This window comes from Thamnophis sirtalis, unplaced genomic scaffold (genome assembly GCF_051295495.1).
Source record: "Thamnophis sirtalis isolate CommonGarterSnake01/CBP01778 unplaced genomic scaffold, rThaSir2_p1.2 scaffold_2, whole genome shotgun sequence".
Classification (NCBI taxonomy): domain Eukaryota; kingdom Metazoa; phylum Chordata; class Lepidosauria; order Squamata; family Natricidae; genus Thamnophis; species Thamnophis sirtalis.
In genome coordinates, this window is record NW_028261382.1 from 102,340,384 (window position 1) to 102,354,187 (window position 13,804).

The following is a 13,804-nucleotide window of genomic DNA, read 5'->3' on the forward strand; positions in this document are numbered from 1 at the left end:
GGATTGTTGTGGCCTGGACCCTCCAGCAGCCGAATCAGAGGAGAAGGATGGGTGGGAGTCAGGGTCAGCATCAAGGCAGCCTGAGAGCTCCGAGGGTGACGGGTGGAATGGCAGAGAGAGAGAGAGAGAGAGAGACAGAGGCGGAGCCTGGGCTGTCCGTCAGCCCTCAGATGGACAGTCAACATCCTCCAGGTCTGGAGATGACTAATGAGGAAGAGGAGGAACAGCTGTGTCGTCTGCCTGACGCCAGGATGCACAGAAGGCAGAGGAGAGGAGAGCAGTGGAAATCTACAGCCTGGTCCTTGGGACGGAAGCCCCACCGTAGCTCTGGGGATAAAAGGCAGGGGGAGGAGATGAAGAGATGTGGTAGACCACTGTTCCTCTACCCTGCCAGACAGACCTGTTAGCCTGCGGTGAGAGAGAAATTTTTTTGCTGGGGCTGCCGGCGCGCCTAATAAAGGAATCGTTGCTTCAACTAGAGGAGGGTTGTTGTGTTTGGGGAGCTGGGTCAGAACACTAGGCCTTGTGGGGACCTCAACGCAGGAGAAAAATAGGAGCTTGGATGGATCAGAGGGAACTAGGAGGTAGAAGCCCCGTTTGGGTGGGACCAGATAAAACGAGAGGCCCCCTGTGGCTTTGGGCACGGGAGATGTTAACATCTTACCTGCGGGCAGGAAGGGCTGCGGGCTGGACCGTTCACCTGTTCATAGTACCGTTTCTCAGCATCGTCGTATTTGAATTTGTCGAACCAGATCTTCTCGTGCATAAGGAAGTGGGTTGCCATTCTCCTGCAGAGGGGAGGAGCTTAAATCAATATTTGAAAGGCCTTGGTTTTAGGATGACCATGAGCCGTTCCTCTCTCCATCCCTCGGGCCCCAGCTGGTAAAAACTCACTAACCCAGGGGTCGGCAACCTTAAACACTCAAAGTGCCACAAAAGTCCTAACTGGAAGCCCCCCCGTTCAATTCTGGAGCCGACTGGAAGTCCGGTTCCCCCACCACAGAGTCTCCTCCTAGCGTGGCATCCTTTTCCCTCTACTTGTCCTAACCGAAAGTCCTATCAACTGTGGAGCCGACCGGCGACAGGGAGCCGCAGCAGAGGGATGAAAGAGCCACATGCGGCTCCAGAGCCGCAAGTTGCTGACCGCTGCACTAACCCATCACTCTGGATCTGGGATGTCCAACCTTGGCGCCTTTAAGGCGTGTGGACTTCAACTCCTAGAATTCCCGAGCCAGCCAAGGTTGGACATCCCAGATCTATACGAAAAAGCTGACCAAAATGCAAATCAATCAATTACTCGAATCAAAACTGAAAATTGATCGGAACCCAACTACCAGTTAACAAATTTTGGCTTCCAAGAGAGGTACAGAAGGAGCAGCGCCCTCAACCTATTTTTCCCCCCCAGAAAATACATAGACACCAACTCTACAAGCAACACATGATCCTTAAACGGCACAGAATGATGGGCTTGGCAGTGCCCCAACCTTCTCAGTACACTCTGAACAGGCGTCCACTAATAGAGCCCTCAAGGTATTGAACAAAACCACACAACCGAGCCACTGTTTTACAACGGGCCAGTTTCCAAACTGTTTCAGGCGGTAACCTTTATCTAGGGCAGTGTTTCTCAACCTTGACAACTTGAAGTCCTGTGGACTTCAACACCCAGAATCCCCCAGCCAGCATAGCTGGCTGGGGAATTCTGGGAGTTGAAGTCCACAGGACTTCAAGTTGCCAAGGTTGAGAAACACTGATCTAGGCAATTCAGGGATAACTAGGAATCTCAATCCTTGAATCTGCCTCTAGAAGGGAAGCACATTTTTAAAAAAAATGCACATGGTAATAAAATACTGGATGTGGGGTTGGAATTCAGCAGCAATGGAAATAAATGGACAGTAGGACAGATGGATTACCGCAACTAAGAGGGGCAAATATAATCACAGGGCAAAAGATTTAAAACCTATCACAGTTGCCCTTAGAGATGCTTATTAAACTACAGATGGTACATCACAGAGTACCATGAACGCCATCAAAAAGTACTTCATCTCAAGAGGCATCCAAAATCTGCTTTATGCCCTTCATGCAGGCCTAAAATGTCAAGCATCCAGGCTTCTATAAAATAGAATAAAAAGCAGAGTTGGAAGGGACCTTGGAGGTCTTCTAGTCCAACCCCCTGCCTAGACAGGAAACCCTACACCATTTCAGAGAAATGGCTATCCAACATCTTCTTAAAGACTTCCACTGTTGGGGCATTCACAACTTCTGGAGGCAACTTCTGTTCCACTGATTAATTGTTCTAACTGTCAGGTAATTTCTCCTCAGTTCTAAGTTGCTTCTCTCCTTGATTAGTTTCCACCCATTGCTTCTTGTTCTACCCTCAGCTGCCTTGGAGAATAGCTTGACTCCCTCTTCTTTGTGGCAACCCCTGAGATATTGGAATGCTGCTATCATGTCTCCCTTAGTCCTTCTTTCTATTAAACTAGACATACCCAGTTCCTGCAACCGTTCTTCATATGTTTTAGCCTCCAGTCCCCTAATCCTCTTTGTTGCTCTTCTCTGCCCTCTTTCCAGAGTCTCCACATCTTTTCTACACCGTGGCAACCAAAACTGGATGCCGTATTCCAAGTGTGGCTGTTTTATTATCCTTCAAATCATCTCTGCCCTCTAGTGCCCCTCTTGTGAAGCAGCAATTCTAGAAATATTGCCCCCAAGGCGGACCACGACAACACATCACAGGACAACTCGCCGTGGCCAAATTCGCCACGGGGCAAGAGTTACACTAATATCGAAGAAATGGTGCAATGGGATCATTAAAGGATGCCGAAACAGGGACAGCATGAAATGTGAATGACAGAAATGACAATAATTCAACTCAATTGTTGAATGGTCCCGCAGCCACAATCTGGGGGAATTGCTAAAGTCAGGTTATCCAATTGGCTGCAGCAAGTTCTCCCATCCTGCCACCAAGGACCAGGTTTTTGGAGAATTTGACACATTTTTCTCAAATGAGACCAGGCAGAACATGCTTCCAACACATTGCATGCAGACAGTCATTAAAGGGGAGGGAGGGGGGTGGCTTTTAAAATCTAGATTCAGTGAATGAAGCACTCTTTCATCTCACATTAACTCATGGGGGTCTCCCCCCTTCGGTACTCATGTCAAGTCGCCCCAAAACAGAGACACAAAAGACCTCTTTCCACATCCTTTCCTTAACTCTGGAACACCGGAATGCATTCTCAGAATACAGAATCACTGAGTTGGGAGGGACCTTGGAGGTCTTCTAGTCCAACCTCCTGCTCAGGCAGCAAACCATTTCAGACAAATGTTTGTTCAGTCCAGGTGTTTTCAAACTTGGCAACTTTAAAACTTGTGGACTTCAATTCCCAGAATTCTCCAGCCAGCTTTGCTGGCTGGAGAATTCTGGGAATTGGAAGTCCACAAGTCTTAAAGTTGCCAAATTTGGGGACCTCTGGACCAGTCTCTTCTTAAAAGCCTCCAGTGATGGATCACCCACAACTTCTGGAGGCCAGATATTCCAACTGTTAATTGTTCCAACTGCTAGGAAATTTCTCCTTAGGCCCTAGGATCTCCTAAAAGAGTAGGGTTGATTTCCTTTTTTCAATAATGCTCCCTGCCAAAACGAAGCATCATGAGTCCCAGTGGCGCAGGGGTTAGAATGCAGTACTGCAGGCTAGTTCTGCTGACTGCTGGCTGTTCGATCCTGACCGGCTCGACTCAGCCTTCTTTCCTTCTGAGGTGGATAAAATGAGGACCCAGATTGTTGGGGACAAGAGGCTGACTCTGTAAACTGCTTAGGTATATAAGCCTAAGGGTGATTGCTATCCATCACTGTTTCTATCTATCCATCTCTCTCGTCTACCCATCTCTGTCTGATTGATCCCCCCATCCCTCCATCTGCGGTACTGCAGGCTGCCCATTGCCAAGAGTTCGATCCTGACCGGCTCGAGGTTGACCCAGCCACCCATCCTTCAAAGGTCAGTAAAATGAGGACCCAGATTGTTGAGGGCAAGAGGCTGATTGTGTAAATCGCTTAGAGAGGGCCGTAAAGCACTGGGAAGCGGTATATGTCTAAGTTATCTTAGCCCTGGCCGGTTGCACACCGACAGCATATCTCACATACTCTGCATGTTCAGGCTGATTCTTTATAGCTATGATGTTGGGATTGAGAACATCCTCCCTCCCCCCGCCAACCGCCCCCCACATGCATTTCCTACTTAGCATCAGGCTCTGGTGCGCTGGAGGGCTGCGCAGTGGGCTGGGAGGCCTTGGCTCGTGTGGCTTCCGATAGTCGGCTGGCCTCTTCTTGGGCAAGGGAGGCGTAGAAGCATGCTTCTGCACTGTCGTATGTGGGCTTGCTGAACCACAAAGATTCGGTGTCCGGGTGCATAAAATGCCAGGCGGGAGGTTGTGGCTGTGTTGCCGCTGCCGTTTCTTGGGGAGATGGAGTCCCAACGGCAGCGTTGTTCCCCCGTTTCCCCGTCGGCTGCTTCCTGAGGCTGCTCCGGCCCTTCTTCTCTTTCCGCCCCTTCCTGGAGATGTCCGCGTGGCCGCGCTCCTGCAGCCTCACCTTCCCCGGAGGGTGGCCGTCAAACATGTTGGCGTAGAACAATCGCTCTGCGTCATCGTAGATCGGCTTCTCCAGCCAGACTTCCGACAGCAGAGCCCGCAAACTGGAGCCCGGAGGTTTGCCGTTCACCGTCTGGTTTGCATCTCCCGCTGGGACGAACGGAGCGTCGGGGGCCTGATGCTCGGTATCGGCAACGTGGGCCGGAGTGGAAGGCGTAGCCAGGGCCGTCACGTAGCCCTCGTCCGGTGTGACGGGCCCGGCGCTGGCCAGCTTCAGAACGGACGGGGGCTGCAGCAGATGTGCGAGCGTCACAAGTTGGGATTTTTCCACAAAAGCCGCCTCGGCGTCGTCAAAGTCAAATTTGTTCACCCACACGTCCTGAATGACATGATGGCACGCCATGAGGTTGCCGTGGGCGCAGCGCAAGACGGCCGCGTTTCCACCGAGCTCGGCCTGGGCCTGGATGGCATCTTCGGACCAAGGCACCACAGCAGCTGGCTCAACGACGGGAAGTGCCACCGGGGGCAAAGAGTCGGCGAGCTTCACGTGGTAGGCATATTCCACATGGTCAAACCGAGGCTTGTCAAACCAGACGTGGTCAGCCATCAGTCCCGCCAAGACGGGATCTATCTTGGGCCCCAAAGGCTTGGCTTTTGGAGAATACTTCCTTTTCTTCTGCTTCTTCCCGCTGCCAACCCGCCACAGCTCAGCCTTCAACGCTTCCTCAGCGTGTTCCTCGTGGCAGAAGCCATTCACGGCCACCAGCTCTTGGCAAGGCCCGGCTGCCGAGGCGGCTAACGCTGCTTCTCGTTCATAGTGAAGCCTCTCGGCCTCGTCGTACTTTGGCTTGTCCACCCAGACCTTTTCGGTGGGGTACAGCAGCTTCCTGGTTCTCATCTTCGGAACGGGGCACCAGCAAGGAGAGACAAGCACAAGAGTACAGTGGCTCAAATAACACACCACAAAGCAGCCGGCGGTGCCGCAGCCTTCTCCAACCCGGGCGCATGGGCCCTGCAGGCTGGAACTCTAGAATGGTGGCACCCGATACTTGGTGGGAGAAAGCTTGGAAAGGCTGTGCAATGCCCCCCGAGCGCCACCATTTACAGGCAGTCCTCGACTTACGACCACAATTAAGCCCAACATTTCTGTGGCTGAGCGAGACAGTTGTTAAGGAGGTTTTTTCCTACTATACGACCTTTAAGCAAATCACTGCAGTTGTTAAATAAGTCACACGGCACCCCCATGGACTTTGCTTGTCAGGAGGTCACAAAAGGGGACCCACACAAAACCTCCCTCCTCCTGGGGACACTGCAACCGTCATAATTATGAGTCAGTTGCCAAGAGGCCTGATTTTGATCATTTGACCCCTGGGGATGCTGCAGCGGTCATAAGTGTGACAAATGGTCGTAAGTAACATTTCAGTGCCGTTGTAACTTTGAACGGTCACTAAATGAACCTGTTGTAAGTCGAGGACTACTTGTATACATATCCCTCGACTTACGATGACATTTGGGGGACCAACATTTCCGTGGCTAAGCAACATGATTTTTAAATGTGTCGTGGTCCATTTTATGACCTGTTCTGCTGGGACACGTAAGTGAATTGCTGCAGTTGTTAAGTAAATCATGTGGTCATTAAGTGAATCTCGCTTCCTCCCACTGGCTTGGCTTGTCAGAAGCTGGCTGGGAAAATAGCAAAGGCTATCCCATGATCCCAGGGATGCTTCCACCGTCGTAAATATGTGCTGGTTGCCATGCACCCCAATTTTGATTGTGTGATTGTGGTTAGTCAAGGGCCGATTGCGAGGCATCTTTCAGTGCCGCTGTAAACAACTGGTCTTAAGTCGAGGACTACCTGTATACAAAGCCCTAATCGTTTGAATGATTGCGCCATTTTTTAAGAAAAAAAGGTGCTTTAAGCTAATTGTTTAGAGCAGTGTTTCTCAACCTTGGCGACTTTCAGTCCTGTGGACTTCAACTCCCAGAATCCCCCAGCCAATTCCACTTCTGTTTGGGCCAATTCCACTTCTTGAAGGGGATTTAGGAGTGGCAAGGTCTCCGCAGGTGGCAGGGCATTCCTGGGGTTGGAAGCTAAGCAGGATTAGGCCTGGTAACTATTTGGATGGGAGACCACCAGGAAACATGTGGGCTGTAGGCTAGTCTAGAAAGATTTTTTTTAAAATCCCGGAAGTTTGGTTAAGAAAACAGCATGAAGTAGTGTTCCATAAGCCTTTCATTAAGAGGCTTTAAAAGGTGTGTGTCTGTCTATTTGTGTGTGTGTTTTGAGTGGTGTGATTTGGCTAGAGGTCTTGGTTGTTTCCCTTAACATTCAACACAAGTAGCCCTCACTTGGCAACCAAAATTGGGACTGGCAACTTGGTTAAGGGAAGCACCTGCTAAGTGTAGCCACAACTGTACTTATGATCTTATTAGAGCCTATTTGAAAGTCATAAATGCAAGAATTGATTGCAACATTAATTTTTTTATCATCGTAATTGCAAAAGGGTTGTTGTACGGAACAGTCACTAAATGAGGACTGCCTCTACTGAAGGAATTCAGTCCCATCCCTCCTGGTGAAGAAGGGAAAGACTTTCCTCCACAATTTATGGCCCAAAACATCCCATAAATTGTCAGTTCTGTTTCTTCCAGAAGGGGATATTTCACACAAATAAAGCAGAATTAAAAACTCTCAGGTGGAAAAAACTAACTTCTTAGTTAAAGGACATTTTAAGGATCTGGTTGGCAAAATAACTCTATACTCCCCAAAACCTCCTGCTGAGGTTTGGATACCCAAATTACGTGCTACTAAGGAAGAATTTCCGAACCTTTGCCGGTTTTAAATATATGCGATTGACAATTTTGGTGCCACATTGTGGTCTACATGTAGATGAAATTACTTGGCATTAACCTGAACAGAAGTCAGGCCATCCCTCAAAGGGCCACTGCTGCTGCTGTTTAAAATGTACATTTCATCTCATGTATGTTTAACAACACTTTCCCTACTTACTGTTGGGAGACTTGAAATGGAGCATTCTACTACAAATTTGAAAAAGTTACTTGTCTAACCTTGAGTGCATCCATCACAAATTTGAAGTAAGATGTTAAAAAGCTGTAAGCTGTTATGAGCCAAGTCCTGGAATAAAGCATTAAGTGGACTTCCAAGGAATTGTGACAGGCATTAAATGCCTTTGACATCACAATGCCACCTCGGGGGAGACAATCCAAGGACTAATAGTAATAGTAGCTTTAGCCTAGTGTAAAATATATGATTGTCACACTACTAGTATATATATTTTTCTACTGTGCCTTCCTACTTCGATTCATTTATAATCCAGTATTGCACTGATGTTGCTTTTCACATACAAAGCCATACAAGGAACATTTTAATTGTCTTCCTGGCCTAACATTCCCTTGGACAATTTTCAATACCATCTCTCAGATCTAAAGTGGGTCAAAGAATAAGATAGCAGCCCAAGAATTAGGAAAAAGAGGAGGCAAGTGACTGAAGCAGGGAGACTGGAGGGCCTGAAAAGTTTTGTAAGTTTAAGCACATTTGCAGGAGGAAAGCTCAATTTATACAAGGACAACTTGGGAGAAGTTTTATTTTAACAATTCAGATGTTTTGTGTGTCAAAATGCACAAAATATAGCGACATCTTTCCATCTCAAAAATCAAATAAAGCTCACTGTTATTATATGGGGTTTGAAATGTCTTGCTCAGGTAAAATTGGATTGGTTTATATATCAATACCTTTACTACAAGAATTTCCTTTATTCACATTTTTGCACCGCCCATCCATCTCAGACAGGGACTATCGTGGCCAATCTTTGTCTTCTCAGAGCCCATCATCATCATCATCATCATCATCTCAATAAGCAATTCATCTCATTCCCAGATTTTCGGGAAAGAAATGGTGTGCGCCTTTTATCATCCTCCTCTAAATCCTAAATCGATCCTGGAACTAGAATTTTCTAGGAGGGAAAGCAAGCCAATGAAAAGTGCTCCATTTCATAAACCAATTTGTAAGAGTAGCCTTTAAAAAAAGGAGCTTATGGACTCTTTTTAAGCATATCAAAATGTTCGCAGCACAACATACCAAGTTCACAGATTGTCCACATTATTTTACATTTGTTTCTGCAAGACGGTAAACTTAGGTTTGCCCATGTACAGGAAACCCCCAATTTACGATCACAGTTGAGTGCATCATTTCTGTTGTTAACCAAGATAGTTGTTAAGTGAGTTTTACCCCATTTTTACAACTGTTCTTGCCAACTGTTAAGTGAATCTCGCTTTCCGGTTGACTTTACTTGTCAGAAGGTCACAAAAGGTGACCCCGGGACATGGGCAACAGTCATAAATACCAGTCAGTTGCCAAACGCATGGTGATCACGCAACCATTGAGATGCTGCAAGGGACAGAAATTTGAAGACTGTCCATGAGTCAACTTTCTTCAGCGTCACTGTAACTGAGCAATCACTCATGGTCATAAGTCCAGCACTCCCTGTTCTGGGGGTAAGGCTTTCACAGCTGGCCTAAGTTGGGCTTCAAAATTTAGTGGCCCTGGTCTAGATTAGGCATTTTGTGGGCAACTGTGGCTGGCATATTTCAAGGTGGCCTGCAGCAGAGCAGGGATAGTCTGTAGCCAGATGACCTGGATGTTCTTTGTATGGCTTTGCTGGCTGTTTGCAATGCTCTGGGAATGGGAAGGATAAATACTGAAGATAATGCTAACTATCATGTGGCTTAGTTCATCATGTGCAAACTCATCCTGAGAACAAAGTGAGAGTTTCTTTTAAACAACGTGGGAGAACCCGCATATGATGTGCGTTATGTCAACATTGTGGCATGGAAAAAACTATCAGCAGTTTTGCTAATATTGAAGAATTGGAGGATTATAAATAGTGACAGAATTACAGTTTCACTGAATGAAATGCAATTTTTCTCGTCCTACCACTCTGTTGCATCAAAAGGAAAGACAGACGTATGAAAAGGAGATCTCAAAACAATAGGACTCTTTTAAAAACACGAGATTCGCATCAGGGGGGAAAGGACTTCTAGTGTTAACCAGTCAAGAAATGTTCCGTGTGGTTGGCAGATACTTACTTTTTGGTTCCTAGGAAGGCATTAAAAGTAGAAGAAAGAGAAAGCATTAAAAGGAGAAAGTAAAGTAAAAATATTGTTTCTACAGGTAACAACAGAAGAGAGTAAAATGGCAAATCGCTGGAACAATACTGTAAAAACCACTACTCTGAGATTACACTATTGATTACAACATTTCTCAACTGTGGCAACTTTAAGCCTAGAGGATTTCAACGCCCAGAATTCCCCAGTCAGCAAAGTCCACCCATCTTCAGGTTTCATTTTCAAGAAACATTGGCACGTGCCAGTGGTACAAGGACTTCTGCTGAATTCATAATTCCATTTTCCTTTAAGTCCAAAGTTAACAAATTTCCAATATATCCCACCGTAGGACTACATATCTCCAAACCTCGAGAGTAACTAACTGCTCCCATATTTCCCGTGTTTCTCTATCATTTTAAACTTAAAATAAGCCCAGTTATGAAAATAGTTTCCAAACCACCAGCAAACCCCGATGATGGGAGAATTTATTTCAGATTCTGAATACATTAATTTTACTTGTAAACTAGCTGTTACATCCAGTTCCTCATTCATCATAAACCTATAACAAATTAATCATTTCTGGGCTAAGTTGTAAACAATCAAGATGAGTTCCTATTTAAAACATATCAATAACACACCGTGGGTGGAACTTATAAAGCTATGAAGTCCACCATCAAAGCCACTGGAACTGACCTGCTAAAGCACATGACTTGACATACATGTTCTGTTGTGCATGTGGACAGCCATAAAAATCACCTATTCATAAACAGACTCACAACAGTGCAATGTTTTAATTTAAGCTCTTATGCGCGAATGGCAGGTTATTTGCTATAGGATCAATGAAAGCATGCCTGAATTTGGTCATCACAAAATGTTTATACGCGTGCTAGAAAGAAAAACAGAGAAGACCAGTTAAGACAGCAAGCCAGGTTGCCAACGAAAACAAATAGATCTAGGACAGAAAGAGTTGCAAAAAAGAGAGAAAACCAGTAGCAGATTATATCTCATGAGGTACCAATAAAGGAGAATATTTGCAGATCAGGACTGACGTAAGAAGTCCTTGGTGCTCTCTGAACTTGCTTGTTTTCTTGCAAACGTTTCATTACCCTAACTGGGTAACATCCTCTGATGATGTTACCTAGTTAAGGCAATGAAACGTTTGCAAGAAAAGAAGCCAGCTCAGAGAGCACCGCATTCAATGATGTACATAAAAACTGCTGACAATCCGCATGCAATTAAAGCACCATATCCCGGTACAGCGCAACATTAAAAATTGAACAGGGACTGCATCCGAGAGAAGGGAATGACACAGCAGGCACGCAGGTGGCTCTTCGGGGATGCTCTGAGTCTTCTTTTTTTCAAGCAACTGGAGTAGATGTTCTACGTGGTGACTTGTGCTGAAGATGAGGCAGGAAGCAGAAAGCCTGAACATTTGTCACTAGAATTCCTTTCACAACTAGGAAACGCCACACTGGACAAAGCTACGGAGTCACAAATAAGATTGTGTGCAGAAACGTCACAAAGTACAGGTTATCTCTGACTTAGGGGAACAATTGGGACCAGAAAGTCTCTCGCTATGCTAGGGGGAGACGCCTGCCCAGTTTTGAAATCTTTTATGCTAAGGTTGTTAAGTAAACCATGCAGCTGTTAAGTGAATCCAGCTGCCCCCCCTGGTTGGTTTTGCATGTCGGAAGCTTGCCTGGGACAGTTGCAAATGAGGATCCTTGGGACGCTGGCTGCAACAGCCATAAGGTTTTTTTTCCTCAATGCTGCTCTACTTTTGAAGAGTTACTACGTCGACAACGGCCGTATTTCCCCCAGAATAAGACCCACCTGGAAAATAAGTCCTAGCATGATTTTTTTCAGGATGCCCTATCCCAAAATAAGCCCCAGAGAAGATTGTCAATCAGATGGACACATTCACTACCTTATTCCCCCCCAAAAATAAGACCTAACCAAAAAATAAGCCCTAATGCCTCTCTTGGAGCAAAAGTTAATATAAGACCAGGTCTTATTTTTGGAGGAATATGGTACCTGCATGAGGAACGTCATTTCAAGGGAATCCCTTGGGGACAAGAGTTATGTAGGCCAGTGTTTCTCAACCTTGGCAACTTGAAGATGTCTGGACTTTAACTACCAGAATTCCCCAGCCAGCATTCGCTGGCTGGGGAATTCTGGGAGTTGAAGTCCAGTCATCTTCAAGTTGCCAAGGTTGAAAAACACTGATGTTAGGCGATAAACGGTCACCCACCAAGAAAATGCAGCTTCACCAAGCTCCTAAAACAAAACTTTCATTCGTGTGGTTTAGTTCTCTCAAGAGGAAAGGAATGCAGCCACTTTCTCCAGGCAACTTTAACTTTAAAAAAAAAATTGATTTGAAAAAACAAGCAAAACTGGTTAAGGCCTTGAAGGGCAGAGCTCCCAATCAAATTCTCCTCTGCCTGCAGGCTCAGGACTGGCCCCTTTCAAGCTGGCTTCAGGATTCCCAAAGGCCAAACACGCCAAGGAAGGGCAAAGGATGACTGTGGACGGAGCACTAATGATTACAGGTAGCCCTTGACGTAGGACAATAGAGCTCAACGTTGCCATTGGTAAGCAAGACACTTAATCCCCCCTCCTCCTCCCCCATTTTACAACCTTTCTTGCCACAGTTAAGTGAATCACTGCCATTAAGCCGGTAACCCAGCCGTAAAACGAATCTGCCTTCCCCACCGAGTCTGCTTGTTGGAGGTTGCGACATGACACACCGCCATCCCTGGACTCTGCAAGCGTCAAAACGATGAACCAGTTGCCGGGTGTGTGAATTTTAATCACATGAACACAGGGACGCTGCAATGGTCGTAAGTGTGAAAACTGACCCCTTTTTGCAGTGTGGTTATAATTTCCAACAAATGGTTGTAAGTTAAGGACTATCTGTACAGAATCAACCAACGCCCCAAGACCTGGTCCAGCCATAATAAAACTGCCGAATACAGTGTTTCTTTTTAAGATGGGGGGGTCGCAAAGTACTTTTTTCTTTTTCCCAAAAGGCAACTGGATTTTCTTTTGTTTTTCCTTGAAGACGTTTCGCTTCTCATCCGAGAAGCTTCTTCAGCTCCGACCGAATGCTGGAGAATGGAAGGAATGGAAGGCTGGTCATTTGCATCCTTTTATTAGAGTCGTTGAGGCCACCTGGAGGTTTGTGTGTGTCCTCAAGGGCCACCTGAGAGGAGCAAATGGGTGTGGAGCCTGCTTGCAGGTTCTGCTAAGAGCCGAGGTGGCGCAGTGGTTAGCATGCAGTACTGCAGGCCAATTCAGCTGACTGTTATCTGCAGTTCAGCAGTTCTAATCTCACCGGCTCAAGGTTGACTCAGCCTTCCATCCTTCCGAGGTGGGTAAAATGAGGACCCAGACTGTGGGGGTGATATGCTGACTCTGTAAACCGCTTAGAGAGGGCTGAAAGCCCTATGAAGCGGTATATAAGTCTACTGCTATTGCTATTGTTGAAAGGAATGTGTTGTGGACAGGAGGTGGGTAGTGCCGTGTCCCTCCCGCTCCGTTGAGAGAGGACTGTTCAATTTTAACACACGTGGCCTCTTTGGCAACCCCCCCCCCCCCGGGTGGCCTCAACAACTTTTAGAAAGAGCGCTTGGGACTAGATGATTGAACGAAATATGCATCCTTCCGTTCTCCACCATTCAATCAGAACCGAAGAAGCTTCTTGGATGAGAAGCGAAATGTCTTCAAGGAAAACCAAAAAAAGTCCAGTTGCTTCTTGAAAAACCCGTGACCGACAAATGCGCGCACGACAAAAGCGCACCGACGAAACCGCAGCGAGAAAACCACGATGTCATCAACGCGCCCACAACAGGGTGCCGACAACAGCACGCTGACAGATGTGCGATTTAAGTTAAGGTAAGGGTTAGGTTGAGGGTTAGGGTTAGGTTTAGAACTCGTGGTTATTACTTGTTCGTTGAAGGCGTACTTTTGTCGGCACGCTGTTGTCGGCACGCTTCTGCACTCATTCATTGGCGCGATTTAGAACTCACGGTTTTCTCGCCACGCTTTTGTCGAGCGTGCATTTGTCGGTGAACCTGAAAAACCACCTTTGGGACAACCA

General features: G+C 46.6%; 1 protein-coding gene across 4 annotated transcripts in view; it reads right to left on the reverse strand.

Annotated features, from left to right (window-relative positions):
- The window catches only part of EEF1D (eukaryotic translation elongation factor 1 delta), a 38,448-nt gene that overhangs the window by 20,735 nt on the left and 3,909 nt on the right, over nt 1-13,804 (reverse strand). For 3 of the 4 annotated variants that reach the window (XM_087706620.1, XM_087706622.1, XM_087706621.1), the window contains exon 2: nt 665-788. In XM_087706620.1, coding sequence (XP_087562746.1) covers nt 665-784 — 120 coding nt within the window. In that variant the 5' untranslated portion in view covers nt 785-788. Of the gene's footprint in view, nt 1-664; nt 789-4,232; nt 5,498-13,804 lie in introns of those variants that run through there. The other variant, XM_087706623.1, reaches the window with a different exon arrangement.